Genomic DNA, 27,851 nt, shown 5'->3' on the forward strand with positions numbered 1-27,851 from the left:
ATGGCCAAATCAATGTCGTAGATTACTCCCGCCATGCAGGCACCGTCCATTGGAATAACCGGTCGAACTTTGATGCCTCCCAAATCTGATACTCTGCGAAGCTTGTCTATGGCGCTGGCAGTCATTGTGTCCACAGCTAGAATATTCTTCCGCGTGTTCACCCGGATATCCTTAATGTCGTTTGGTGCTACCCCCTCAAAGTACATAGAGAGAGCTTGCCTGTTTACTGCTCGAAGGCTGATGGTGGAGTCCTCGGGCATGAATAGGATGGTGTGCGGCCAGCGTTCTCCTTTTGACTGAGACGTTAATGTCCCTGCTGGTGAAGACGGCTTGATACTTCTTCTTTTGGCCTTCCTGCTTCTCACGGTCTCGAAGTCGTCATCCGACGAGTCGTCGCCAGTGGCCGAGTACAGTTCCGTGTCCTCGCTGATGCTCGAACAGGTGCTTCGTTTCCGCGACGAGCTTGCCAAAGGTGGTCTATGGCCGGACAGAGCCGCAGAAGGCTCCGCGTCCACAGCCATGAGGCAGTGACTATCACCGTTGGCCTCACTGGTTCTGGACCAGGCGCGCTGATTTACCGAGGAGCTCGCCATAGCAGACCTCTGGCTGGGCGGACCAGTGGATGACTCCGCGTCCGTCGCCTTGGGGCAGGGAGCAGCGTCTCCCGTAAAAAGCGAAAAACTTGATAACAATGCTCGGAGCCGAAAGCAGAAGCGTTCTATGAAGAGACACTTCGTCCGAGACCATGTATATAAGCAGAAGCGTTCTATGAAGAGACACTTCGTCCGAGACCATGTATATTTTTTAGCCAGCTAATAGAAGTGTGAGACTTCTTTTCAGAAAATGCACTAACTCGTCCAGCAATGCATTCTAGTAAGACTTACCAGCTTATAAGTTTGAAAGGATAGCAGTTTCTACGCAATTTTGTTTACTTTGATAGCTTAAAAAACTGTTGCTCCAATTTCAAATAGTGTGCCTCTTCTGTGAACTGGCGTGATCTACTTACTGGGTGCATAATTCCTAATGCGTGCTGGTTATTTCACATTTTATGAATCATTTTGATGTCAGCATTGCTTACTGAATGTATGACAATTTGCGCTGGCTAAACGCAGTGCGAAACTCTAAACGAAATTATTAAGACGCAAGATTAGCAGTGTGCGCCATGAATTGATTTAAAAAGTGCCTTAACTGATTGATTGATTGATTTTAAAAGCGCTTCAAATAATGTTAAAAATAAGAAAATTTTACAAATCTAGCTGCTTTATACGAATGCATACGTCCAAGTCAATATTTGAACTGCGGCGCTCCTAATTTTAAAAGCTGCACAAAGCAAACCCAAAGCGCGTTTAGTTTGCACTTCCAATTGTGAAAGAAGTTCGCAACTGGCCTTAATGGCTCTGCACTAATGAGAGTGTTCAGAGACACTCACCCCGATCGCTGGGCCTTGTCAGGGAGTTTCGCATTTGGCCGTTGCGCAATTTTTCCGATTTCGCTCGAAATGCCTCGGGCGAATGTGACGTGGATGACGAGCTGGCTGGAATCTCTGCACCATTCAAAGAAAAGCAAGGGCTTCCTGTCAGGAAAGGCCGCTCGGCCAATGAACCAACTCTTCTCCACCGCTGAATAGCCCAGGTCGTAAAACTCTTTACAATTACGGATAGCTGACTGACTTATTTATTATGTAATCCACGAACGGCAATACTGCTATGCACACCAGATCCTACTCAAGCAGAGAGTTAGCGTTACTTACAGAAAGTGTGCTAATCCTGCTACACGGGTCAATTGAAGTGCACTTTGAGGGGCCACTTTGCCACTAGTGTTATTCGTACGCTGTTACACGGGAACGTTTAGTGGCGCTCGCTACAAAACACACTTGCCACTGATTGCGTTCGCCACACTCACTTCACCACGATGGAGTGTCTAAGCCTGGGTATCAGTGACTCGAGAATAAATAGTCATTATCCGAAGTGGAGTTCACCACGTTTTCAAAGTATCCTTTTTGTTATTGGGGAGGTTGTTATGCATTGAAACATGCTATACAACAAGAAAGCCACTACGTTAGGCTCGCTCTCAGGAAGATTACAGACACGACCACCACAGGCATGCACAGCCCACGCCGTGCAATAACTGAAGATACTGCATTTGTGCATAATGTCTATAATAAGGACTCTTATAACTGTGACACAATACTAACAAAGGAAGATTTTCTCAAGCAACAAATGTCTGCTCCGCTACTAAATACTCATCGTTATTAACATCATTGTCTCAAGTACACTTCCCTGTCTCGTGTAGCAGGCCGCTTTCATATAGCTGTGGGGTGTTACGTGCACTAGCTGATAATGACGCTAAGCTTGTCAGCGTGACTGGGGTATAAATATCTTGAAGAAACTGAAGCTTGGGCGCGTTTCTAAGGATTCATTAAGAAAGTAATATCAGTGCGCAGGTGATAACCAAAAAAGAGTGGCTTTGATTTTACTTATCCTGTACACTTCCCTTAATATATAGCCCCGACGCGGTGGTCTAGTCGCTAAGGTACTCGGCTGCTGTCCCGCAGGTCGCGGGTTCGAAATCCCGGCTGCGGCGGCTGCATTTCCTATGAAGGCGAAAATGTTGTAGGCCCGTGTGCTCAGTTTGGGTGCACGTTAAAGAACCCCAGGTGGTCAAAATTTCCGGAGCCCTCCACCACGGCCTCTCTAATAATCATGTGAGGGTTTTGGGACGTTAAACCTCACATATCAATCAATCCTTAATACATTAGCGCAGTTAGTACCTTTCTAACAAATGTAACTATTGGAAGAGCTAAGCAAAAATGTGGAAGAGAGGCATATGTCAGAAGGACATCACAGCACTGACTACGAATCACCGTCTTCTGCAGTCGGAAATATTTTTTGCAAAATAATGAAGTTCGCAGAACTTTTTTGTAGTCACTGCCAAGACATTGCCTAATATGTTGCATATGACATTTGTGGCTAACTGCAGTGGCCACTCAAACTGTTTAGTTCTGGTCTAGTTGCGGTAAGACATAAAAAAAACTAGAACACTAACTATCCACTTCGACATTGCCGGAAATGTTTGCCCAGACGAGTAACAACCGCTCTTCCATGTATACAGTCCTCCTTCAGTGAAACAGATTGGTTGGCTTTTCCTGGCGACTTGGTGTATTGGGGAACAGCGGAATGCGAAGGTTAATGCTGCGAAAGAATGGCGTTGCGTATGGTGGCTTGGCTTACGCAAGGACACCAGTGACGAGACAATGTGGCCTCAGAGCACGAGTCGGTTGCGAAACTGGAACCGTTAGTTGGCAAACACAGTAGCGATGACAGGGTCGGGAGCGTGTTATCCTCGTTTTCTTTCTCGATTACACTGTGGTCCCATATGCGCAGTAGTATCTATGCTGGAAACAGTTGTATACGCATAGATATACATACTAAGGCCTCTTTATGATGTGTGTACCTATGTGCACAACCTGAGGATCGCAAAAAGAATACTGGAAACAGCGGCAACAATATTTCTGTATTTGACACGTTTTCTCCTTGTGCTCCGCCACTGCTAGATTTCTACAACGCACATTTAGCTCAACGACGAGGCACAGAGGTTAGTGTAATTGACTACTGACCCGATTGGCACAGGTCTGATATCGTCTGCAATGGTCGAGTACTGTGCAATTTCAGGGCGCGATACAGAACCCCAGGTGGTCAGCTATTTGAAGTCACTCGCAACAGCGTCTCTCATGCCCTGAGTCACTTTGTGACGTTAAAACACATAAACCAATGAACAGCCTGTTTTCAAAGTATCGTTTAGCGAACAAAGTTTACCAAGCGATACAACTACACAAAATTGTAACTTTGTTTTCCCATTTGCTGCAATTTTCTGGTGTTAGGACTGCAGACTACAGTGTGTTGTACTTAGAAGGCATTAGAAGGCACTGTATGTAGAAGGCATTTTCACTATAAAAGCAGCTAGTTGCTTAGGATTCATCATGCGTACTTTCGTAGTGCGATTTCACACGGTTTTAATCCAGCTGACTGCATGCACAGGTAAATATGTTGTAACGTAATATAACAAAACGAACCTTTGGTAACCGGACTTTGCGAACACTTTCCGTGTCATCGCAGACACAAACAAAAACAAAGTTTATGCTCCGTGTCTTCGAAATACAAAATTTATACATTCAAAAGCTTACGCCGACAAAATGCATTTTAGTAGTACATTGTAGCATGTCTGCACGTTTATACGCCGATAATAAACTCCCTGTATCTCTTTATTTTTAAAATTACTACCTAAGGAATAAAAAGGCATTACACCTACAATGGGCCAGTAAAATGTCAATTTTAGTGAACATATCTTTCAATGTTTTTATCTAAGGTGACATGCCTTAACTGTTACTATTATAAATTCTGCGACATCATATAAAAGCGCAACCATATAATCATTATCACATGCCTATTCGACGCAGAGAATAAAAAATAATCGAGAAAAGTGTATTTATTCCCTGATCTCAATTCAAAAATATTGCGAGAACCATTAGGTAAGCTGGAGATGTATTATTCCAATTCTCTTGCCACACAAAGCTCGTCAACAAATTGAAAAAAAAAGAAAACCTTCTCCGTACAGGGAAGCCATCCCGGGGTTCCCGAAAAAAAAAATAATCAACGACGACCAAAACCCTCGTGAACAGCCATGCGTTAAGTCCGGGTGGAGCAAGATATAAGGTCCTGTGGTTAGAAGAGATCCAGGAACGGAGGCCATTCATTTTCTCGAAGTACAAAGCAACAAAAATAATAAAAAAATGTCCCACACACACGCACTTACGACGCTAGTAGAAAGCAGCGCGTCCGTAAAAAGACATACAAATCGCAGGTTTTCGGCTTTGCGGGGAGTCGAAGCGCGGACGAAGAAGGGAATTTAACGTTTTAATTACGGGAAAAGCGCGAAATTCCTCTCCACAAATCCTTCTTTCGCGATGGCAAGTCACCCCTCTCCTCTCCCCTCCCCTCTCCCTCCTCCCATCTGCTCCCTAAACAGTGTGCTGTAGGGAACGACCCTCTGAGGCTGCGTGTTATGAATAGGCACTGAGAGTACTAAGGAGTGGACGGTGAAGAGAATAGTCTCAAAAATGGCCGGAGAGGCAAAAAAAAAGCACGTATTGAGCGAGACGTAAAATACAAAGGCCTCCTTTGATTTTGTGTTTGTTTTTTGGGAACAGGAGCAGATGAAAATCAAAAGTGGGTCATACAAAACGCTTTTTATTCGTAATTCGCAGATGATTCGTTTTCTCTCCCCCTCTCATTTCGTATGAAAAACCCAAGTACAGTACAGCGTGGCTCATTTGTCTTTATTTTCCTGACAGTTCCCGTTCTTTAAGCACAGATGTCATTTTCATTGGGGTGTTTTCCTGCTGCGCACTAGACGTCTACGAAAGAGCTGAAAAGTTATCGAAAGCATGTGCATGAAGCTACGGGAACATGCGCAGCGCAACACACAATAGAGACTCACTCGCGCATGCACACATGGACATGAATGGTAAGATTGTCATAAACCATTATGTAAGCGTCTAAACAAACGCACCCCTTACACCACACACACACACCTTCGCGCGAACGAACTTAAACACTCGCACACACTCACGTGCGAGTGTGCACTGGCTTAGATATATGAGTACACCCACAGTGCCCATAATCGAGTAGTCATAAAAAGCTTTGCTGGAACTTCAAATGAACGCTAACAAAAGAGAAGAGTGCAGTGGGAGCTAAAAAAACAAACACTTCGTTTCTGCTTTGAAGCACAGAAAATTGAGAGCTGACGTGAATACTGCCGTGGTTCAGGGCCTCGCCAGACCTAAGAAAAATGCGCTTTTAGGAAGGACGTGATGAACGCGTTCGATTATGCTGTCGGAGTGGGCCACCCTTCCTCTTCCTTCGCTTCTTTCGTGTTCATAGGCAGGCCTTCATTTCTGGCACCGTGCCGGCCCTCGCGCGGTGTGAGATGCTCTCTGAGCGGACCCCGTACCGGTGGCTGAGAAACAAAGGAACGTTCTTAGCACCTTATTACCACTTCAACCTGGCAATTGAGAACCGGAAAAAAAAGAGCTCCCTCCATCACCTTGTGATGACAGTGCTACTCGACTGCTGTCGACGTCATACAAAAGCTCCTCAATGAAATCAATTCATTCCGCCCAACATATCAGGGGTGAAATTCTATTCACAGTGAGCTTGGTTTAAAAAAAAAGGCACTGCATAAGTTTTCTAAAGCTACGGCTAGTGTCCTCAAATCCTTAAATCTCTGGCACATGCTACTGGCTATAGGTTGTGAAAAAAAAAACTGTACACATAAAGTAAGCGTTTCTAACTAGTCTTTTAAATAACATTTCTTCGATTACACCAAGTGGGGGTTTAGGAGCTCTCGAGAAATAATGACGTCAACAAGGCTGTGAGAGAGGTGTGTGCTAATCCGTGATGGCAGTTTATAGCTACCGTTCTTACAGCCCCTCTTTTTATCACGCCTGTGTGCCCTGTCCTGAGTTCACTCGCAACCTATACCACTGTTTTCAACTTACCCGACAAAGCGTATCAACCCGGATAATCTGATAAACCTACCTCTATCTCTGTTTTCTCTCGGTCGCGCTGAGGACCCATTTTTTATGCGATAGCAATTATATAGACACTCTCGGCTGGATTTCGCCGCCAACGTCGGTGTCAACGTCATCGTCATTCACCGTATATGTACACGTGCATATATGTTTGAAAACGCAAGAAAGCTAACACAGTTCAGAAAAAGACTCCGGCGCGTGAAATTGAACGTCCGAGCACTTGCTTGTGAGTGCGAGTCGTTAGCCACTGATCCACGAAGAAGCAAATCATCAACGTTGGAATATATTTATCTATTACCACTCGCGATGGGCCTTAGAGTATTTTTATAGCCTAGTTAGTGCGTGGCAGCGTTTTGCTACAAGAATTACGACAGCGCGGTTTTTGTCTCACCGTAAAGCTTGATCGTTCCCTCCGTCTCGCCCAGCGAGTTCTTGGCGACGCAGTGGTACTCGCCAAAGTCTTCGGGTTTGAGCCTGCGGATCACGAGCTGCATTTGGACCTTGTACATGGCGTGTTGCACCGTTACGACCGAGTACTTGGAATTCTGGTGGATGATTGTGTCCGTGTTGCGCGTCCAGTAGGTCACCGACTTGGGGTGCGACTCCAGATTGCAGTCCAGTGTCACGTCGGTATCGATGCTCGCGCCGACCAACTGGTTAGGTATCCATATCATGGGTGCGACTGCAAAGAAAAACATGCACGTTTATTATACGTCGTATCAGTTCTGAAAAAAAATTGATGAACATAAACAGAAAACTAGACATGTCAGTTACCCATACTTTTTGTTTATTACCGTGACAAGACCGCAAAGCATTGCTGCTATTATAGCTACCCTGCCGTGACACAGAAATAAGGGGCATGCATAAAAGAACATAGTGTGGTGGAGGCTGCTTCGATCCCCAAGTCCTCTCCAACGTCACGTTCCCCTGGAGCTTCGTTCGGGTCGCCGCTTGTTTCCCCCGTCCGCTGTCATGGCTCAAGAACCACTGCCCGGAACATCCAGCATCCCCGTCCAACAAACCATTCCTGTGTGGATCGTCGACGCCCGGCAGCGCAACCCACCCATCTTCTCTGGTCTTCCACGTGACGACGTTGAAGTATGGCTGAAAGAATACGACATGACCAGTGTTTATAACCAATGGGATGAGCCTCAAATACTTCGTCACGTCGCCTTCTATCTGTCCGATGTCGCGAAAACGTGGTTTTTTTAACCACGAGAGCAGCTTCCCGGATTGGCCTACTTTTGCTCAACAAGTCCGTAGGATTTTTGGGAAACCGAACATCCATTCCGAAGCGTCGAAACGAAAGCTCGATGGGCGTGCCCAACATCCCGGGGAGACTTACACTTCGTACATTGAAGACGTCCTTGCCCTTTGCCACCGCATCAACTAGGCGATGACAGAAGCTGATCAAGTTCGCCACATCATTTAAGGGATAGGCCATGTCGCGTTTAACGCTCTGGCTGTTAAAAACCCCACCACCGTTTAGGACGTCATCACCACATGTTAGCATCTTGATGAACTGCAAGCCATTTGATTGCACCCAGACTACCCAGACGCCAGTGACAGCCGGCCTTCCACGGATGCGGATTCGCGTGCGCTGATTCGCACTCTGATTCGCGAGGAACTTCAAGCGCAAGGGTTGTCATGTGCATCCGCCCCTCGGCCTCACTCTCAATCTGCTAATCTGCGCGACATCATCAAAGAGGAGCTCTCATCTATGGCTGGTGTTCTCCTATAGAACACTACGGTGCCACCAACGCCACCCATGACGTATGCGCAAGTCGCTGCAATGCCACCTGCCTTGGTTCAGCACGCGCATCCTGTTCCTGCGAAGCCCAACGTAGCAGCATTTGCGCAACACTTGCCTGTCCCAGCGCCACTACCAGCGCCTGTGACAGCTCCAGCACACTACGCCCCCTGGCGCTCGCCTCACCCAATATGTTATTATTGTGGAATTCGGGGCCATATTTCACGATTTTGCCGCAAGCGCCAACAGGACGAACGCCGTGGCTACGACGTTTACGAAAGGGATTCGGAGCCATCCCCGAACCAGTACCAGAGACGCCCTACGACACGTTCCTTCTATCCGACTTCTCCACTCTCCACACTTCGCCCTAGCATCCCGGACGCCGCCGGTCCCGTTCACCTCGGCGACGCTCAACATCTCCTCTGAGACCGCCTGCACCTACTTATGACTGCCACTCGGAAAACTAGCTGGTGCAGTTTTTGGAGGGAAAGCTGCATCGCTCAAACCAAGACCTCCAGAGGGCCAGCCAACTTGTTATTAGTGTATGCGGAAGGGGTACCAGTTCAGGCATTGGTGGACACGGGGGCTGCTATTTCTGTTATTCATGCGGATTTGTGTTCTAGTCTACGTAAGGTTACCACACCTTATACTGGCACTTTCTTACGTAGCGCAAATGACTTCGCAGATACGGCCATCAGCACAGTGCACTGTTAGAGTTTTCATTGATGGGATTCGGCATCATATTCAGTTTGCCGTGCTGGCTTCTTAAGCTTTTATGCTTATTTTAGGATGGGACTTTCTTTCTGGAGCTGCTGCTTCTATCTCTTGTCGACAACGACTCATACATATGCGAGAGACGGATGATATCTCCCCGAAATCATCACGTGACCGGCTACGAACAGCCAATGACTTCCTTGTGCCACCTAACCACGAGCACGTTATCACGGTTATGTCAGACTCCATTGACCATGGTAACGTCCTAGTCAGTCCATCAGCCCGTTGTCTATCCAGAGGTATTGCACTGTCATCGAGTCTTGCCCGCTTCTCTAACGGCACCGCATTTATCGCAGTACTGAATATCACCAATGAGCCGATTCTTCTGACCAAAGGCACTGTTGTAGTTTCCAGCCTGGACACACAACCTATCTCTGTAGTGGCTTCGGATACCAGTCTGGTGGAGTCACGTTCGATACCAACAGATGCTCCACCTACTACGGCTCTCGACAATACCATCAGCACGGATCTCACTCCACAGAAAGCAGACGAACTACTGGCGTTGTTGTCTAAACATAAATTTTCTTTCGACGTACATTCCACTGCTCTAAGCCAGACTTCTGCGGTGGCTCATCGCATACACACCGACGGAACTTCTATTGTCCGTCGTCAACAATACCGTGTTTCTTCCAGCGAACACGAGATCATCGACAAGCACGTTGCTGATATGCTCAGGCACAACATCATCCGCTGCTTCTCAAGCCCTTGGTCGTCACCTGTCGTTCACGTACGAAAAAAAGACGGTTCGGTGCGATTCTGCGTTGACTACCGCGCATTAAACAAAGTAACCAGAGAAGACGTATATCTCTTGCCTCGCATTGTTGATGCCTTAGATTCCTTACAAGGAGCGGAATATTTTTCGAGCCTTGACCTGCGCTCCGGTTATTGGCAAATTCTAACGCACGAGGATGACAAGAAAAAACTGTCTTTGCCACACCCGACGGACTTTACGAATTTAACGTCATGCCTTTCGGCCTCTGCAGTGCGCCAGCAACGTTTGAACGACTGATAGACACTGTATGGTGGGGCTTTAAGTGGAAAACATGCTTATGTTACCTTGACGACATCGTCATGATTTCTTCAACATTCGAGCAGCACTTGCAGCGCCTGGATGAAGTTCTGACGTGTCTCGCAGCTGCTGGCCTTCAGCTCAACACCAAGAAGTGCCACTTTGCTAGCAAAAGTAATAAAGTACTTAGACATCTCGTCAGCAAAGATGGAATCCGGCCTTATCCCGACAAGATTGCCACCATTCTTCACTTCCCGGTGCCTCAACGCGCCAAAGAGTTCCGAAGCTTTCTTGGCCTTGCGTCATACTTCCGGCGCTTTATACGAGACTTCGCCAGCATTGCCGCACCACTTCACCAACTCCTTTCTTCGGGAGCGTCAAACGTATGGTTCGACGAATGCCAAATGGCTCTTGACACCTTGAAACGTTCCCTCACGTCTGAGCCAGTGCTTGGTCATTTTGATAACTCCGCGCCCACTCTCGTCCATACTGATTCCAGCGGACACGGACTCGGCGCTGTAATTTTGCAACGAACAGAGCGTTATGGCGAACGTGTGATCGCATACGCTAGTCGCACCCTCACAGCAGCAGAGAAAAACTACACCATCACCGAGCAAGAGTGTCTCCACGTTGTCTGGGCCATCCAGAAGTTTCGACCATACCTTCCCGGCCGCCACTTTACCGTCGTCACTGATCACCACGCTTTGTGCTGGTTGTCGACGTTGAAGAATTTTTGTGGACGTCTGGGTCACTGGATACTTCGTCTCCAAGAATACGAGTTTGACGTTACCTACAAATCCGGCACGAAACACAACAATGCCAATGCCTTTAGCCGCTGTCCTTTACAATCCTCATAAGGCACTCCTGGCCTGTCGCCAACTGTGAGTGAACCCATCAAAGAGTCTTCGTCAGTTCATTCACTCGCCGCTGTCGACTTTCTTTCTACCTTCGGCAACGAGACATTTGCATCCCACCAACGCAGCGACACTTACTGTCGCTCTATAATGCAGCGCATTGAAGGCTCCTCTCGTCCTCCCGACGCCCGCGCCTATCGACAGCGCCGACGCCCGCGCCTATCGACGACTGAAAACTCAATCCTTTACCGCTTTGTCTTCCACCCCGAAGGACAGCGCTAGGTTCCTGTTCCTCGTTCCCTAAGGGCGCACATTTTGGAGGCGTTTCACGATGACCCCAAGGCTGGTCATCTCGGCTTTCAAAAAACCTATGAACGCATCCGCAGTCGTTTTGCCTGGCCTGGGCTTTCCAACTGCGTAGCGCGATATGTTGCGTCATGCTCGCTCTGCCAACGCCGCAAGCGACCCACTTCCTCCCCAGCCGGTCTTCTACAACCTCTCCCGTGTCCTGACGCTCCCTTCGATGTCATTGGCATTGACCTCTACGGACCACTACCAATATCAGCTAGCGGCAAGCGCTGGATTGTCACAGCAGTTAGCCACCTAACAAGGTACGCCGAAACAGCTGCGCTTCCTTCAGGATCAGCAGAGGACCTTGCCACATTTTTTCTGGGGGCAATCTTTATAAGACATGGTTGATTGATTGATTTGTGGGGTTTAACGTCTCAAAACCACCATATGATTATGAGAGACGCCGTAGTGGAGGGCTCCGGAAATTTCGACCACCCGGGGTTCTTTAACGTGCACCCAAATCTGAGCACACAGGCTTACAACATTTCCGCCTCCATCGGAAATGCAGCCGCCACAGCCGGGATTTGAACCCACGACCTGCGGGTCAGCAGCCGAGTACCTTGGCCAATAGACCACCGCGGCGGGGCTTATAAGACATGGTGCACCACGCATCCTATTGAGCGATCGCGGTAAGGCGTTTCTCTCGAAACTACTCGAACAAGTCATTCACGCATGTAATACGATTCATAAGACGACATCCAGCTACCATCCCCACACTAACGGCCTCACAGAGCGCTTCCGTCGAACTTTGACCGACATGATATCTATGTATATCAACGCCGAACACACCAACTGGGATACCATCCTGCCATTCGTGACTTTTGCGTACAATACGGCTACGCAGCGCACCACGGGCTATTCCCCATTCTTTCTCTGTTATGGCCGGCAACCGACATCTCCGCTCGACATCTCCTTTTTTGACGTCCCTGTGAACCTGTCATCGTCTTCGATGGAGCACTTAATCTCTCGCCTGGCCGATTGTCGCCGACGCGCCCACCTCAACACAGAGGCAAGCCAACAAGAGCGGAAGACTCGCTACGATGGCATCCACCGCGTAGTTCTCTACAATACTGGAGACGAAGTACTGTTGTGGACCCCAACGCGGGTTCGCGGCCTGTGTGATAAGTTTCACTCACGTTTCATCGGCCCCTACGCTATAGTCGAGCAGACGTCTCCTGTTAACTATCGAGTAACCCTGTTGTCATGCCTTCCGACGGCCGTTTTCGTGGTACGGAGGTTGTTCACGTGTCGCGCTTAAAATTATTCGTGCGATATACACCACCGTCATAAACAGCGCCCAAATTGGCCGGTTCGGAGCGAGGGGGAAATTAGTGTAAGCACAATATTCACTACGTTTGACCTTCATCTTCGTCATCGGTATATAATCATCATCATTACGAAAAACGTCGTCTTCGTTCGAAGCGTTGATCAGGCGATTCGGCCTAATAAACGCCGTCGAGACTCCAACGCTGCTACTGTCTTACAATAGTTGAAAAAGCTGAAGACACGTTGCCGTCTTGCGTCTTATAATATTTTTTGCTAACATAGTATAAAGTTAGGAAAAGTTCGCGGAAGCTGATCGCAGCGAGTAGAGCTTCTTACTGGGCTATTGTGTGCATACTGTACAAACTGACCATAAATTGTCATCATTTAGATTAAAAACAACAACAAAGGTTGTGGAGTCATTCTAAGATGAGAAGTTGAATGCCCAGCGAAGCTGTTTGGCATAAAACACTGAAGTCGCACACAATTTCCAACTATAGCCAATCACACGCACCCTGCAACTAAATCACAAATGCTTCTCCAGCTAGTACCTTTGAATTAACTAGCTTCTTCAAGCTTGTAAGTTTTTGCAGCGTATGTATTTATGCCGTGACTTGTGTCATCTTTTATTGTGATATGTTTCATTTCGAAAGCCTGCTTTGCGGCATAGTACAATGTGGTGTCACAGACACACATAGAAATTAGCTTCAAGTAGCAGGTAGTTTATCCGTGAACCCAGTGATCATGACCGGGTAGTCAGCCAGGCCCACGGCCTGTCGTTCGGAGGTGGGGAAGACTGTGTAAATGCCGGCCCGAGCAAGACGACAACAAGTGTGTCGCGGATTATGGACTCTCGAAATGGACACAGTATACCACAGGAGAAGTGGTCCTGTACCATAATTTTAACATTTAGTGTGTAGAGTGCTCCAGCCATTTCTGTGTCACGAAAATTTCCACTCACCAAAATATGAAACGCCCTAGCAACCTGCATTTTCCCGGTTAAAAAAAAATAAAGAGGTACGTGGAAGTCAAGCAAGGCCGCGACCTTGCAATGGCTGTAGCTACGCTTGCCTCTTCCGCTCATATGAATTCTTTTCTTCCGTTTTCGCCACCATAAAATATTGCCTGTATGAACTGAATGCACACAGAGGCGATTGTTAGAAGTCAGGAAAATGGTCTGAATTGTGTGAATCACCTGCTCACATTGTTAATCAATTGGTCAAGACAAAAGCTAGAAAACAGGAAAGAAGAAAGGTGACCACGAATGTAGCTATACTCGACATTGGGCTACCTTGTATTGGGGCATTGGAAATGGATAATAGAAAGCTTAGAAAGAAATCACGAAAGGAAATAATTTATAAGCCAACACGCTGACACATGTGGGAGTGCAGGGCTAGTCATAGGCGTTCGCACAAGTCCTAATCACTCAAAACCTGAGTTGTGTGTGTGCAGGAAAATGCACCCATGAGCATAAACCGGGGTATAAGCTGTGTTACATATGTGCTAGGGTATAATTATAGCTATACTAAGCCATGGTATACCTAATGGGGCAGGGGGGTAAGAAAATGTAGTATAAGTTGGTAACTTGTTTTTAGGGATATGAATCAAGCAGTCTAAATATACTAACAAGCTACTTACGTGTGAGCTTGAAAAATGATAAAAAAAAGCTGCGTGATGAGAAAAATGACAGTTTCTATCACTATGAACAGAAATGATGATATAAATATTGCGAGTAAATTTTCATCGAAGTCGAAAACCAAAATATTCTACACACGTCTTCCACAGAAGCAATGCCTTGTTCGCTTTTGAAACTTTTTTTAGCTGTACCTTTTTACTATGAGAGTAAACTTTTGTCTATTTCCTGTACTGTTTCATGAGTATACGTGCTTGGCATAAAACTTAAGTGTTGCAGGGCAGATGCCTCGGCATCAGCCAGTCATCGCGGCGAAAGGAGCGCCACGTGTGGGGATTGCAAAACACTTCGGCGGCACGAAGCCACATAGCAGCAGTGTAGCTGCACTCTTTTGCTTTCATGTTTTCACCAGCACACACTCTGTGGTGCGCCAAGCGCTTTCTATTGAAGCATCTACCTCGCGTCTAAAGTTGGACGATTCGTTACCAATAAACTGAACGCACACTGAAGAATGTGTAAGGAGTCCACGACACCCTCTCTATCTCCTGCTGATGTCACCGCTGCGCAAAACATCGTCGTTTACGCCACTGTTACGAAAGCGCTGGCAATGAGAAAAAGATGATTGGAAAGAGAAAGAAAATCGCCAAAAGTACGCTGAACGAGCTAGAGGCATAGCCTAACTTTGACGTTTAAAAAACACTTCCAGATGTCTGGTATTAGAGTGTCTTCTCGAATATTGCTAGATGGCGTTTTCACGGATGCGTGAGAATCGTAGAATATCTTGGCAAACGATAGCTTCAAAGGAATTAACTGCAAAATACGGCGGAGGTTGTGTGTCAAGAAATAAAATATTGGAGGAGTGACATACACGACTGACTTTTCAGTGTCTTTTTTTTTTGAAAACCTAGAGCCCAAGCAAGGTGCTTTCTCGTTGCCTAGCGCGCTCTAAAACACGCTGTCTGAGCCGTTACCATAGCGCGTTTTGACACACACGAACATGAACGCCAGCTGGCAACGCGAGAGTCGCCAGTAGTTTCAGGCCAAATTGATTATTTCTGCAGTGATTCCGCACTGCACGCCACTAACTGCTGTTGCAGCTGTGCATATAGGAGTCCCACAGTTACAACTGTTGGCCCCTTGTGGGAGTAAGCTTCACTTTTATAAACTTAGTCGGTAGTATAATCAAGGTGAATTACCATTCCGATCTTCTACGAACGTTCAAGTTAGTCGAGAGAGTTGGAGGAGGAGGAGGTAGAGGAAGGAAAGGCACGAATGTCAACCAGACGAGCGCCCGGTTTGCTACACTATATTGGGAGAAGGAGGAAGCTCAAGGTTTTCAAAGGAAATAGCTTTTCTTGGTATACTTCAACGCAAAAATTTTGGTCTATCTGTCTGCCTGTCGACTTGTCTGTGCGTCACCCGAAACGGCTAAAGTTAAATCACATCCGCTGTGCCAACCAGTATTGCTCTGGTTTCTGCGTTAATACTTGTGCGTATTGTCATTTGAAATCAATTATTGCGCATATCTGAGACACATCAACACACCATATCTGTGGTGTGTTTCTTTATACTACAAAGGCATACATAAGCGTTTGTAAGTACATTACGCCACGCTGACAATACAACGCTATGCACAAAAAAGGCCAATTTTATTAGCAAGAGTGAGCTAGTGGTGCCCATTATGCAACTTTTTTTAACGCGCGCAAAACTCAGAACAAAAAAAGAGAGTTGGTGCCTCCGAATACAGCTTTGTTACATGTGAAACCAGAGTGTTGTGATTTTAGCCCAATATATACAAAGCTATTCAGGATAAAGTTTATCGTACGCAAAATACGTGGATATGGAGTTAAACTATACACCAAAGGCTGAAAGGTAAAAGGACATATTCTTTCACTGCTAGCTTTGGATGTTATCGACCCTTAAATATGCGTACCTGATAAATGTGACATTTCTAACGTAGCTTCCAGTTATCGTGCTATCAGACGCATTAGAACGCACAGATGTTATATGATTGCATGGGAGATGTTCGAGTCGGCTACTCACTTTCAAAAAAAGAAGCATTCGTGCAAATAACGTGACTGATTGCATCTTTGCACAGCTTCTGTATTCCCAGAAGTTTGTGTGCCTAACAGCATCGTACCTATCCCCACCATGCCAAATGGTCGCAATTCAACACTGAGCTAAGCAGGAAGAAAGATAGGTAATATGTGCATATTTTTTTCTTATACTTTACAACTGTGTACCGATACCGGATACTGCTTTCCTGCCACGCCTGATGCTACGGATACCGCAGGTAAAACAGGGCTTCTATCAGCCACAACAGGGCGCGCACACAACGAAAAAGAAAAAAAAAGTTTTTAGTGAGAGGAACTTGAACCAGATGTTGCTGCGGCCACCCACAATGGCGATATCGACAAACGAATTCATTATCAACACGTTCATCAGGCACAGGCGGTCCACTACGGTTAAAATCAACAGCGTTTCGACTTCTATCACTATTATTAGGTGTACGAATAAGTATTAGCACATCAATGAACGTTTTGCATTTGTGACCTTCACGAGTTCATGGCGAATTTGAAACTCGGTAAGCCAGCCCTACAACGTGAGTTATACCGTGCCTCGCCGTAGAAATGCTCTCAGTCATTAGCAAGCGCATTGCTGAAGCACCAGAGCACCAAGTAGAAATTAAAGAAAAATGAATAAAATAGAATTCTAAATAAAGGAAAACGACAATAACTCTTTCGTCTTTTCATGTCACGTTTTCGGGCACTCTCTATAGCAGCTGGGTTCACGTCTCTACGGAAGCGTCGTTCTTCGACGCTCCTATAAGATTTTGTGAACGTTTCTTTTGTTGCCCTTAAACGAAATGGGCATGCGCGAAACGTTTACGTAAAGACATAAAAAAGCAACCGAGCGGGATATCAAGACGTGCTTAAAATTTTTATTCTCGTTTGGGATGCGCGCTAAGGCTTATCTCGATTCCTACGACGCTCAGCCTGCGAACGGCAAAGCCAGGGGATTTGGGTGCCGACTCTCTCGGGAACGACTCAGCTGCCAGGCTTCACTCGTCCGTTCGCAATTTATTTTGTCGGGGTTGTAAAGTGCAGCAAACAAAAACAAATTGTAAAATAAACACAAACTTATCTCGCTCAAGAAGACAACCCATCAGCTTCAAACGCCGCGTCTTCTGCACACACTGCGAAATCGTTTCAGCGATTCAGATTACCCTTTTTTCTCCATGCGTTATCTGTACTCGAATTTTCGCATGAAGAGCTCAGAAGATGGGATAAATACGAGAAAATACATTTTCAACGATTGAAAAAGCAATACCTACTCAACGATTAGCCACTGGCTAAACTTGTATGCTTTTAATTTCCTTCCTTTCTCTGTTCAATCGCTTATCGACGTTGAGCTTGCACAAAACATACCTTTTTCACCTTGTTTTGAACCATTTATTTGCTCTTCCCAATGCTTGGTTCTTTTTAGGAAGAGATAAAGCAAATTTACACGAAAGAGGATAAAGTGGGAATCAGTGTCGTCAATGGTCGAAAAATGCACAAAAACACTTCTGTCCTTATATTGTTTTTCTTTTGCTATTACGTGTTATACACTTAGGGGCCATGCGTACAGAAAAAAATGCATTTACGTTATCCATGGCTGAAATTATCTCCTCGCATGCCTAAGTACATCACTGAACAGCCATGATAAGTCAGGGAAAGTAGTTGATCCCCCCTCGCCTTTTTTTCGTCTTGACCAGACAGGGGTTCATCTAATGGTGGTAACAATAGCGATTTCTCTGTATCTTAACTAGATCGACACTTCTCTTACTGCTCTTTTGACGAATACAAGTCCACTCGTAACGATGGCTGTAGTGATATTCACAATTCAACGAACGTTTTTATTTCTTTATTGCATGTTTTTAGCCGGTTGCTGTCTTCTCTCACAAGCTGTAATCTCTAATGTGGCTTCTAATTTCCATCTTTTCTGTACGCTCACTTGACGTTTAATATACTGAATTCGCTCACAGTTCACGAGTAGTAGTTTAGTACCAGAACTGAAAATGCTGCAAGAAGAGAGCAGGGAGCTGGTGCCGTACTCACAGCTGACTTCAAGGATGATCCGCTTGCTGACCGAGGGCAGCACACCGTTGGATGCGATGCACAGGTAGGCACTCATGTGCAGGCGGGAAACCTTGGTGATATTCAGCCAGGTGCCTTTCACCGATGAAACTGCAATCATGAACAGGCCAACGGTGAGTTAAAACCTTCCTCGTTCAAATGGCGTTCAAGTTATGGCGTCATAATTGGTTGGCCCCTCGATAGCTGATGAACATGCCCACGAGATCAACTAAACTGAAGGACAACGAGGTATCATCTTAAATGCCAATCTATTCGACGGAAGGAAGACGAAAGAGAGGAGATGCAGGAATGTTAACCAGTTTGGCATAACTGGTATGCTACCCTGCACAGGGGGAAAGGATGAGGGATGCTGAAAGAAGAGTAAATAAATAGAAAAAGAGAGGAGAAGCGTACACGCGCACACAGAACGTCACCATGCAGAGTGGCAGTCTTGTGCAGTATATGGCATCGTTAAGAGTCTGCAGCCGCTCGTGCAAGTCTGTTGATCTTAAACATTTTAACCAAAGAATTTTTACATCTATTACATTTCATTTTCATCTTTTAATCAATTGTACATCTCGATTTCTCGCGCTCCTAATGTCTGCCTACGTGAGTAAACAAGCTGAATAAGCGAACTTTATTAACTTTAGGGCAAAGCCACGAGGATTTGGGCGCCGACTTTCTCGAGAATGACTCAGCTGCCAGGGTTCACTTCTCCATTCGCAATTTGTTTTCTCGGCGTCGTAAGGTGCGGCAAATAAAAAAAATATTAAAATTGTAACAGGAACTTATTTCGCTCAACAAGGCAACCCATCAGCTCTGAACACCGTGCCTCCTGCAGACACAGTGAAATTGTTTGAGCGATTCAGATTATCCTTTTTCTCTCTGCGTTGTCTATATTCGAATTTTTGCGTGAATAGCAAAGAAGATGAGATAAATGTGGGGAAATATATTTTCAACAAATTTTCAACATATCTTCCCGGTCGATACATGCCACATCTTTTTTTTTAATTTAATGTATGTAAGGAGAGGTTGGTGCCAATGCGTGGCGCCGGCTACTCCTCATGCCACATCTTTCATATCAGTGCGTCTCGACCATCGTCAGAAGGTTCCGGTGCCCAAGTGTAACAAAATTTTCCATTCATTGTCATTTTTGCCGATGACTTCTAGGGAATGAAATCAGCTTCCTGGCTCTATGAAAAGCATTTCCATACATTTTGAAAATTACTTCATAACTAATTAAATACCTACATTTATCCTTTGCGAAATTTTCTGTTTTGTTCTACTGCGAAGCACTTTGTATATTTACTTTCTGTATTATTGTACTTAAGTTCTTTTTAGGTTATATGCTGTGTAATATTTGTCAAGTTTAATATATTTGTACTATTATATATGCATATATGATCCCTCCCCTCTGTAATGTACCTTGTACCTTGAGGGGAAAATATAGTGAATAAATAAATAAATAAATAAATAAACCGTCAGATTCTAATGTTTTCTTTCGCTATGTTTCAAGAATGCTACGGTGACTCATTGGTATGCCTTTACTCATATACTGAACAAAAACCACTCAACCACAGTTCATGGTATGCATCGGACTGCAATCATATCATCTGAGAACTTAGTTTCGCATACTTACTGCAATAGATTTAAAGTGACAGGACAGAACCTTCACGCTCATTTCATTTTAATTTTAACAAGGATGAAAGAAAAAGCTAAAAAGACAAAACAAGGCCTCCTTCATCTCCACCGCGGCCCTCTCCCCCAACTGCGAAAGCCGCCATGCTTCTCAAAATAGATGAAGCATTATTTCCTAAAGGTTACCACTTATTCAATAAGCGAGCACCATTATTACAGTAAGCGAAAAGGAAGTTTTTCGAGCGTGCTTCTGAAACGGAGCCAGGCTGGTCTGGAACCTAATTAGAAAACCTTGTAACGTTTCTTAGTGAGCATCAAGGCGGACGAAATAATGCTCAATAGACCACGAAGAAAAATTCAAAACGAAGCTTCTGTCAAAGTAAGAAACCTGCGTCTTCTGTTCACATTATATTTGACCCGCTTCGTGCCATGCAGACAAGACACGACTTTTCCTCCACGAGCAGAAATTCATTTATGGCTACTTCTTGGGGAGCGCGTTGCAGACCACGTTGGTGTTAACCAAGTTACGCTTCCATTAAACACTGAACCCGACCCAGCTTGCTTCTGCTTCAGTGCAGTGATTGAACAACCGCTCGCCACACGTCTGCATCACAAGTCTTTATTTTTTTTATTCCTAATAATCCCTGCAAAATTCCTTGGACTAGTAACCGCAAAAGAAAACGCAAAAATAAATTACGCCATGCATTACATGCTTTCATCTGCACCGGTATTCAACGCTCATTCTTTCTTCCTTCGTGGTGTTCGTAATTGCGGCATTAAGACGTGCCCTGCTTTTCTTTCGTAGAACGGCCAGGGATATCTTTTTGCACGTCTCCAGAGCTGCAACAGTGATGCCTTACAAGTTGTCGGCAAACGAAGGCTGCCAAATTGTGGCGCAAAAAAAAGAAGAAAAAAGTAAGGAACGATTCAGATAAAAATGCTCGCTGCTCACTCATAATCACGCAGACCTTTTGTTTCAAACCCGGTGTAGGAAAGATATCGAGAAGAGGGAGTGAAGTCGAAGGGGAACAATGGCGGGGATCACGAAAGGCCGGGTGCGTGGGTCGGTCGGGGTTACTGCGGAGCGCGAAAAATTGATAGGGCGAAACGCAAAACTTTTATTCCATTAAAGCCTACCTAATTGAATCTTCCTCTTGTTTCACTTTCGAGTACAGCGCGAGCGGCGCCCTCTTCTAGCAATGCGCGTTAACTTTTCCGCTCCCATGACTGCCACGGGGAGAAGCCCGCTGTTTAGGCGCTTGACAAAAGACAGGTCACAAGCGAGGGACTACGGCAATGCCCTAACTCTGTGCATGTTCACGTCCCCTTTCCTTTCCCTCTCTCTCTCTCTCTTCGCCGTTTTTTAAAATGCTTATTTTACTATCTCTGACCTCTTCTGTGTTTCTTTTCCTAGCATCATTTCTCTTGCTTGGCTTCCGATTGCTTGTTGGCTCGTTGTCGTGCGCTGCCAGGCACGTGAACCGAGGGAGCGCCTCAGCGGTAACCGAATCTGGGACTCGCGCTCGTGAGAGCCACCGTGTTCCGAGCCGCACGCCCTACGTCGGGACGACAAACCGGGGACGCCCAAGTCAAGCACCGCACCACGCCGTGATTGACTGGAGCATCTAGGGTTTCTCGGGTCTCGTTAAGCAGGCTACGGAACGCTTTTCGTTTATCTCGTCGTAAGGCTTCGTGTCGTTGAACTTTGGTAAGAACCTTAAATGTGCGTCCCGCCAAATTGATTTTGTTTACTGGACGATGACAGTAGCGTTGAAGTGGAAGCAATATTAAGGACACGTATCAGTGACGAACGTAAGGTGAACTTGAGACGTTATCATGAGGAACACAAAAAAGCCACAGCTGATGGTGCCCTCTAATAGCTTCCCGAGCACTCCCCCATTGTCCTCTATTTGCCTCAGATAGACAAGTACTTGCCAACGCAATGCGGCGACTGGATGATCGGCCTCTTTCTGTGCAGGTGCAATTACAGCAACGTCCACATGCCTCGACAGCCCACAAGGCAGTGAAAGCCCTGCTGTGTTTCCTGAGAAAGACAGGCTTGTGTGAACGCCTCTGACATGCGGTAGAGTTCTACACGCTGCAGTGAAATTACCGTCAGTCTCTCCCCCACCTTTTTTTCCCTCTCTTCCCTCTTTGTCGTCTTTCTTGTCCCCTTCCCTAATCCCCCAGTGTAGGGTAGCCAACCGGATGTCTTTCTGGTTAACCTCCCTGCCTTCTCCCTTTTTGTTGCTTCTTCCTTCCTTCCCCCCATAAAACGTACAATGTAGGTATAATGTAATGTCTTGCTTGAAGTATCGATTGATACTATGGCAACGCAGCACGCTTTTTCTATAGCGACCTTTTTGTTTCATATATGACAATGCTTGACCAGTCTTTCTTTAAGAGCAAAAATAGGGCAATAGTACCCCTTCAAATGTCGTGTTCGCTTCCTGCACATGTGTTCACAGCTATTCGACGAGAGTTTGCTTTAGGACACTCGGCCACAAATACGAAGTGACACACACGTACCGAATATATGCGACTTTAATGTGCACGTGGAGATGTGATCACACAGAAATCGAGCTTTCCAGGAAAACTAACCCTGATATTTTACTAAAGTGTCGTTCTCGTCGGGCTTTGTGGTTCTAGAAGCGCAAGCATAAAACGAGCCCTCGTGCAAGATTTTGTATTGAAATATGAACGAGCGCACCATAGGAGGCTTAAACAAATAGCCACTTAGACAAGATAACGAAGAAACACCGCTCTTTACGCACGTGTAATGTTGTAAGCCACACACCACGGCATTCTACTCGCTGAGGCACTCGGCTACGGAACCGCAGATCGCGGGATGGAATCCCGGCCGCAGCAGCTGCATTTTTGATGGAGGCGAAAATACATGAAGCTCGGCGTGTGCTTAGATTTGGGTGCACGTTAAAGAACTCCAGCTAGTCGAAATTTCTGGAGCCTTTCCTTGCAGCGACTTTCATAATCATAACGTTTTCAGACGTTTAACACCAACAATTTCGACAAGAAACAGCGTTAATATATTGTCGTGGTTATCCCTCAGTGTTATGACTGCGCAGCGTTCTCATATAAACTGTTCATCACTCACAGTTTACATAATACCTTTAGTGCAGCCTTTAATATTTATATTCAATCCAGTGCAAAATATCTACTAGTTTGGCCTACTAAGGGGTGAGCAAAATTATAGATTCTTGTGACGTGTGCCATTGCTATCAATACGTGCTGTGGTGGTACTTATTTTTTATGTTCATGTAAAACAAGATTGCACCATTCGTATGGTATTACATCGAGCATCACTTGTCAGGCTGATACTGAACCTAGTAAGCATATTTACGTTAGCATTCACTATCATCTTTCTGAAGAAGCGAAGGGGTGAACGATATGACCTATAAGCCGCCGCGACTTTCTTCCTGACCGTAACTTAAAGTTTCGTAGCTAAGGCAGAATTTTATGGAGAGTGTTTCTAATTTGCCTTTTCAAACACATTTTATTTGTTACAACGCTTACTGTCAGCAACCACTGAACCGATCCAGATCGGAGTAATACTTGCGAGTACGTAATAATTACTGTTGTGGTTTTTCGTCCCAAAACAACAACGTCACTGTGAGGGACGTGGCAACGGAGGGCCATGGGTACTTTTTACCATGGGGTTCACCTAACAATACTTATGAAAAATTACGAAAAAGGTAGAATATGTATGAAGGCCTTCCAAATTCTAACCAAAGCTCATAAGGACTTCCCAATTGAATACACCCAAACCACTATCTGTGTGCCAGGGCACGAGGGTGTCACCGGGAACCAGTTTGCGGATGAGGTGGCTCGAGGCTTCACAAATTACCGAGCTTCCTTGCACACTGCAAGAGAGGATCCAACGCCCCTAGACCCTAACTTTGGTACAATTCTTCAGTATTACAAGGACAATAGAAAAGTGTATCCAGCACAGCATAAGAAACTCACAGCAATGGAATCGGTGGCATTACGCAGAATCCAAACAAACACATACACGAACTTACACAGGCTGCATGTATTCTACCTCACAGCACACAAAGACATAAGTCCGTGGTGTGGAGCCACACAAACTCTGTTTCACATCACGTGGGAGTGTACGCATCACAATGAAGAACACCACAACACGAACAACACAGAGGAACAATGGGAGGCGCTGCTGTCCAGCTCGGCCAATGTTGATCAACGCTGGCTGGTCCAACGGGTAGAGATGATGGCTAGGGCCAGCGGAGCCCTGGAATAGGGGCCCGACCATTTGGGATGCTCCGCGTTATGCGCAAATAAAGTTTTCTCTCTTACCTAGCTATAAGTACATGCGACACAAGCATATGGAAACGCGGCCTGCGCAGTCGGGCTTTGATCCCATGACCTTCAGACCAGCAGTCCAGCGCCAAAACTACTAGGTCATCGCGGCGGGCGTTGAGATGCGATGTAAAGCCCTATTACTGGTGAACGAGAATGTCTTTTATTGGCGTTTGCATAATGCAGATACCACTCAAGATAAGTAAGCTTTTAAATAGTATCGATGCCCGTAGGATGTTTTCAAATGAACGACTTCCCGACAAAAAAATGCGTAAAAAAGAATGAAATTAAAGACCTCATTCATGTAGACTCAATTGCGAATTTGAGAGAGAGGCAGAGCGGAGACAGTGAGTTGTAAGTCTGGGTATGCTGAAAGAAGTTCGTTTTGTAAAATTTAGAAAGGGCACATTTTCTTTAAGTGTTAGTGTACATTTTTTGGACTAATCCTTTTGGGCTAACACGCAAGAGAAGACCTCAATTTCAATAACGTATTTCCTAGAAATTACCATGGGCATGTTTTACAAAGTTTGCGAAGCTCTTTTTCAGATGTTTTAGAACTGCAGAGTTAATGCTTGGTAATTGTTTAATTGATTTGATTAGTGGGGTTTAACGTCCCAAAACCACCATATGATTCTGAGAGACGCCGTAGTGGAGGGCTCCGGAAATTTAGACCACCTGGGGTTCTTTAACGTGCATCCAAATCTGAGCACACGGGCCTACAACATTTCCGCCTCCATCGGAAATGCAGCCGCCGCAGCCGGGTTTCGGTAATTGTTTAATGGGACAGGGTTTCGCAAGGTGCTTTACGTCATTTTATATAAGCTTTAAAACGGAAAAGTTAACCAACTTTGAGAGATATTGCAATAAAAGGCACAACAAAGCAAACACCGCTAACTATCAACCAATAAATTACTCGGATGTACTCAAAATGCATAATTCAAATTCTGTTGCTGATATTGCACAGTGCTTCAAGTGCAGATAACGTTAAAATAAGTAAAAAAGAAAGTCTTTCATTTGCTTTTCTGTTTAACATAACTTCTAATGCAAATTTTTTTCTTACATCTACTTATATCAGCGTGCATTTTTTCGTATATTGAATCGGACCTTTTGAGTCAATCAAGGACTACCGAAACAAGGCGGAAAGGGCATTGAGTGTCAGTATTCGGTTGAAACGTCAGCATGAAACCCGTGTTCAGTTAAGTAACCGTTATTCCGCTCTGTCGGAATGAGGGGCGGAAGGCAGCCTAATATTTGCTGCTATAGAAGAACCTTTGCTACTGTAGATAAACCACTGAATCAAGTTTTTTAAACACTCGGCGACAATTTTTCTTGGCTGTACTGTGGAATCAACAGAACCGAAACGCTTGCCTGCTGCGCTTGCCTGCATTGATATGTGGGGTTTAATGTCCCAAAGCCACCATATGATTATGAGAGACGCCGTAGTAGAGGGCTCCGGAAATTTAGACCACCTGGGGTTTTTTAACGTGCACTCAAATTTGAGCACGCGGGCCTACAACATTTCCGCCTCTATCGGAAATGCAGCGGCCGCAGCCGGGATTCGAACCCGCCACCTGCGGGCCAGCAGCCGAGTACCTTAGCCACTAGACCACCACGGCGGGTTATTTCTCTGGTTTAAGACTAACCTAAATTGAAACAATACAGCTTCGTTTATTGTCAAATAAAACAAGTGTAAGAATCCACTGGGGAAAAATTTTTCAAAGCGTATAAAAATGTAGAAACAGAATATTCTACCACTTGAATTTTTTCTACAGCGCCACATTTTCCACCAGTCTGTTCTCACAGTGCATGGTGTCCTCGATGCCAGCTGCAACATGCGCCACCCCAAACTCTTCGTTCTGTTCTCCGAAAAATATGTGCTGAAAATGTGACGGAAAGTGGCTGCGAAAACCGACCAAGCAAGTTATCGGCAACATGTGCACTGAAATAAACAGCCGCTTTTCAAGATTGTCGATAAACGCCATGGGCAAGCAAAACCAGAAATTGAATCAAAATTGGCTGCAAGCTACTGGCCTGTTTGCGTAGTAACACAGATATCAGGGTACCCCGCCTTCGTAGCCACGAAGCTTTTTCATTGCCAAGATAAGTTGCCACCGAGTATAGTTAAGACGGCTACCAAACAACACCACAAGCAAGCAGTCAAAATGGCTGCTTTATTTCGCAGGGAGCACTTCCACAAGTTTTGAATTCTTCCGGAGACATCGATCAGCTTGTCTGGTCTTTGCTTCGTCCAGTTTTTTGCGGAAAATTATGTTGACGAACGTCGGCAAACAAAGCCACTGTCGCAGCCCCCACAAGGCCATAACAAGATGAAGTTGTTTCGCCTCTACAATCAAGCTGAAGATTTTGTCGGCACCTAGAATTCAATACGCGCCTGCCGAACGAACTGCCCTACTTTCGCGAAACAAATAGAATGCGATAAAATAGATTTGAAGTGAAAGAAATACTCATTTAAATGGCGAGAAGATTTCTTGTTTGTGTATAAGTCGCTTCGAATTCAAGGCGTAGCTACTGATTGTGATGTTTATCGTAGGTAGAGTCGTTTTTGCGTCTTCTGTTGCCCTTTAAATCTTTCACTGTTTGCGTTCATCATTTATACTAACCAAGATGAAATATATATCTGTAATTGTGTGCAAAACAAACATACGAATATTGATTCAAATCGTGTTGGCGAAAGGCACTGTTACATACCTGTACAACGAAATAACTTTGTTAAGCCGCGTTTGCTGTGATCGCAATAGTGGAAGAAGAGGAGTGAACTGTAAGACTTCATTTCACTACTTTGGCAATACTTTGGCATTTCACGCTTTGGCATGAGATAGTTGAGAAGAGCTGGTATTTCGCTAAGGAAGTTGTTTTTTTTCTTATTTTTCTGTGTATCACCAAAACAATCGATGTGAAAATTTAAGCAAAAGGTTAAAATCCGGGTTCTCTTCTAAATTTTCGGGTTCCCCTAAAGTTATGCCTACGTTATGTGACCAGGTCTGAAAGAAAAGGAGAAATACTGCGGGAGTAGTTAGGAGACTGAAACTTGGTCCCTCACGGTCCATCTTTTTATTTCGGCAGACGTCGATATCAGTCTTGTACATGAACTATTCCAGGCGTATACTTGTATCTTATGCATTTCAGGTACATGTTTAACGAACACGTGTGGATCAGAGTCGAAGTCGATCACGGTCGTCTTATTTCTCAAGCCGCCGTCACTAACACGTTGTCAAGTTACACTCTCACTTCGGAAAATAATGAGTACAAAAACTAGGTCACACATGAAAAGCCTCCTGCTCTCTATAAATGCAATGTGATGAAATATTTCAATCATAGGGATTGCGACATATCGGCAGATTCGTGCACGCACGTTAATGAGGACATTGTGCATTCTTGCATATATTGTGACGTTTTTTTTTTCTCGCACGATTTTGGAAATTTCACATTCGGAGACACCTACACATGCATCTCGACTTGACAGTCTAATACCTCAAAAGTAGTGCGAAAAACTTCCGCTTTTGAGAATAATACTAATAA

At 45.3% G+C, this 27,851-nt stretch overlaps 1 protein-coding gene across 4 annotated transcripts in view; it reads right to left on the bottom strand.

The window, feature by feature from the left end:
- LOC142814667 (lachesin-like) overlaps positions 1–27,851 on the bottom strand; it is a 251,967-nt gene that overhangs the window by 10,114 nt on the left and 214,002 nt on the right. For 3 of the 4 annotated variants that reach the window (XM_075893833.1, XM_075893831.1, XM_075893828.1), the window contains 3 exons: positions 18,324–18,452; positions 6,981–7,271; positions 1,430–1,543 (listed from right to left, as the gene is read on the bottom strand). In XM_075893833.1, coding sequence (XP_075749948.1) covers positions 1,430–1,543; positions 6,981–7,271; positions 18,324–18,452 — 534 coding nt within the window. The remainder of the gene's footprint in view (positions 1–1,429; positions 1,544–6,980; positions 7,272–18,323; positions 18,453–27,851) is intronic. The other variant, XM_075893840.1, reaches the window with a different exon arrangement.

Source organism: Rhipicephalus microplus, chromosome 1 (genome assembly GCF_043290135.1).
Source record: "Rhipicephalus microplus isolate Deutch F79 chromosome 1, USDA_Rmic, whole genome shotgun sequence".
In the NCBI taxonomy this organism is placed as follows: Eukaryota; Metazoa; Arthropoda; class Arachnida; order Ixodida; family Ixodidae; genus Rhipicephalus; species Rhipicephalus microplus.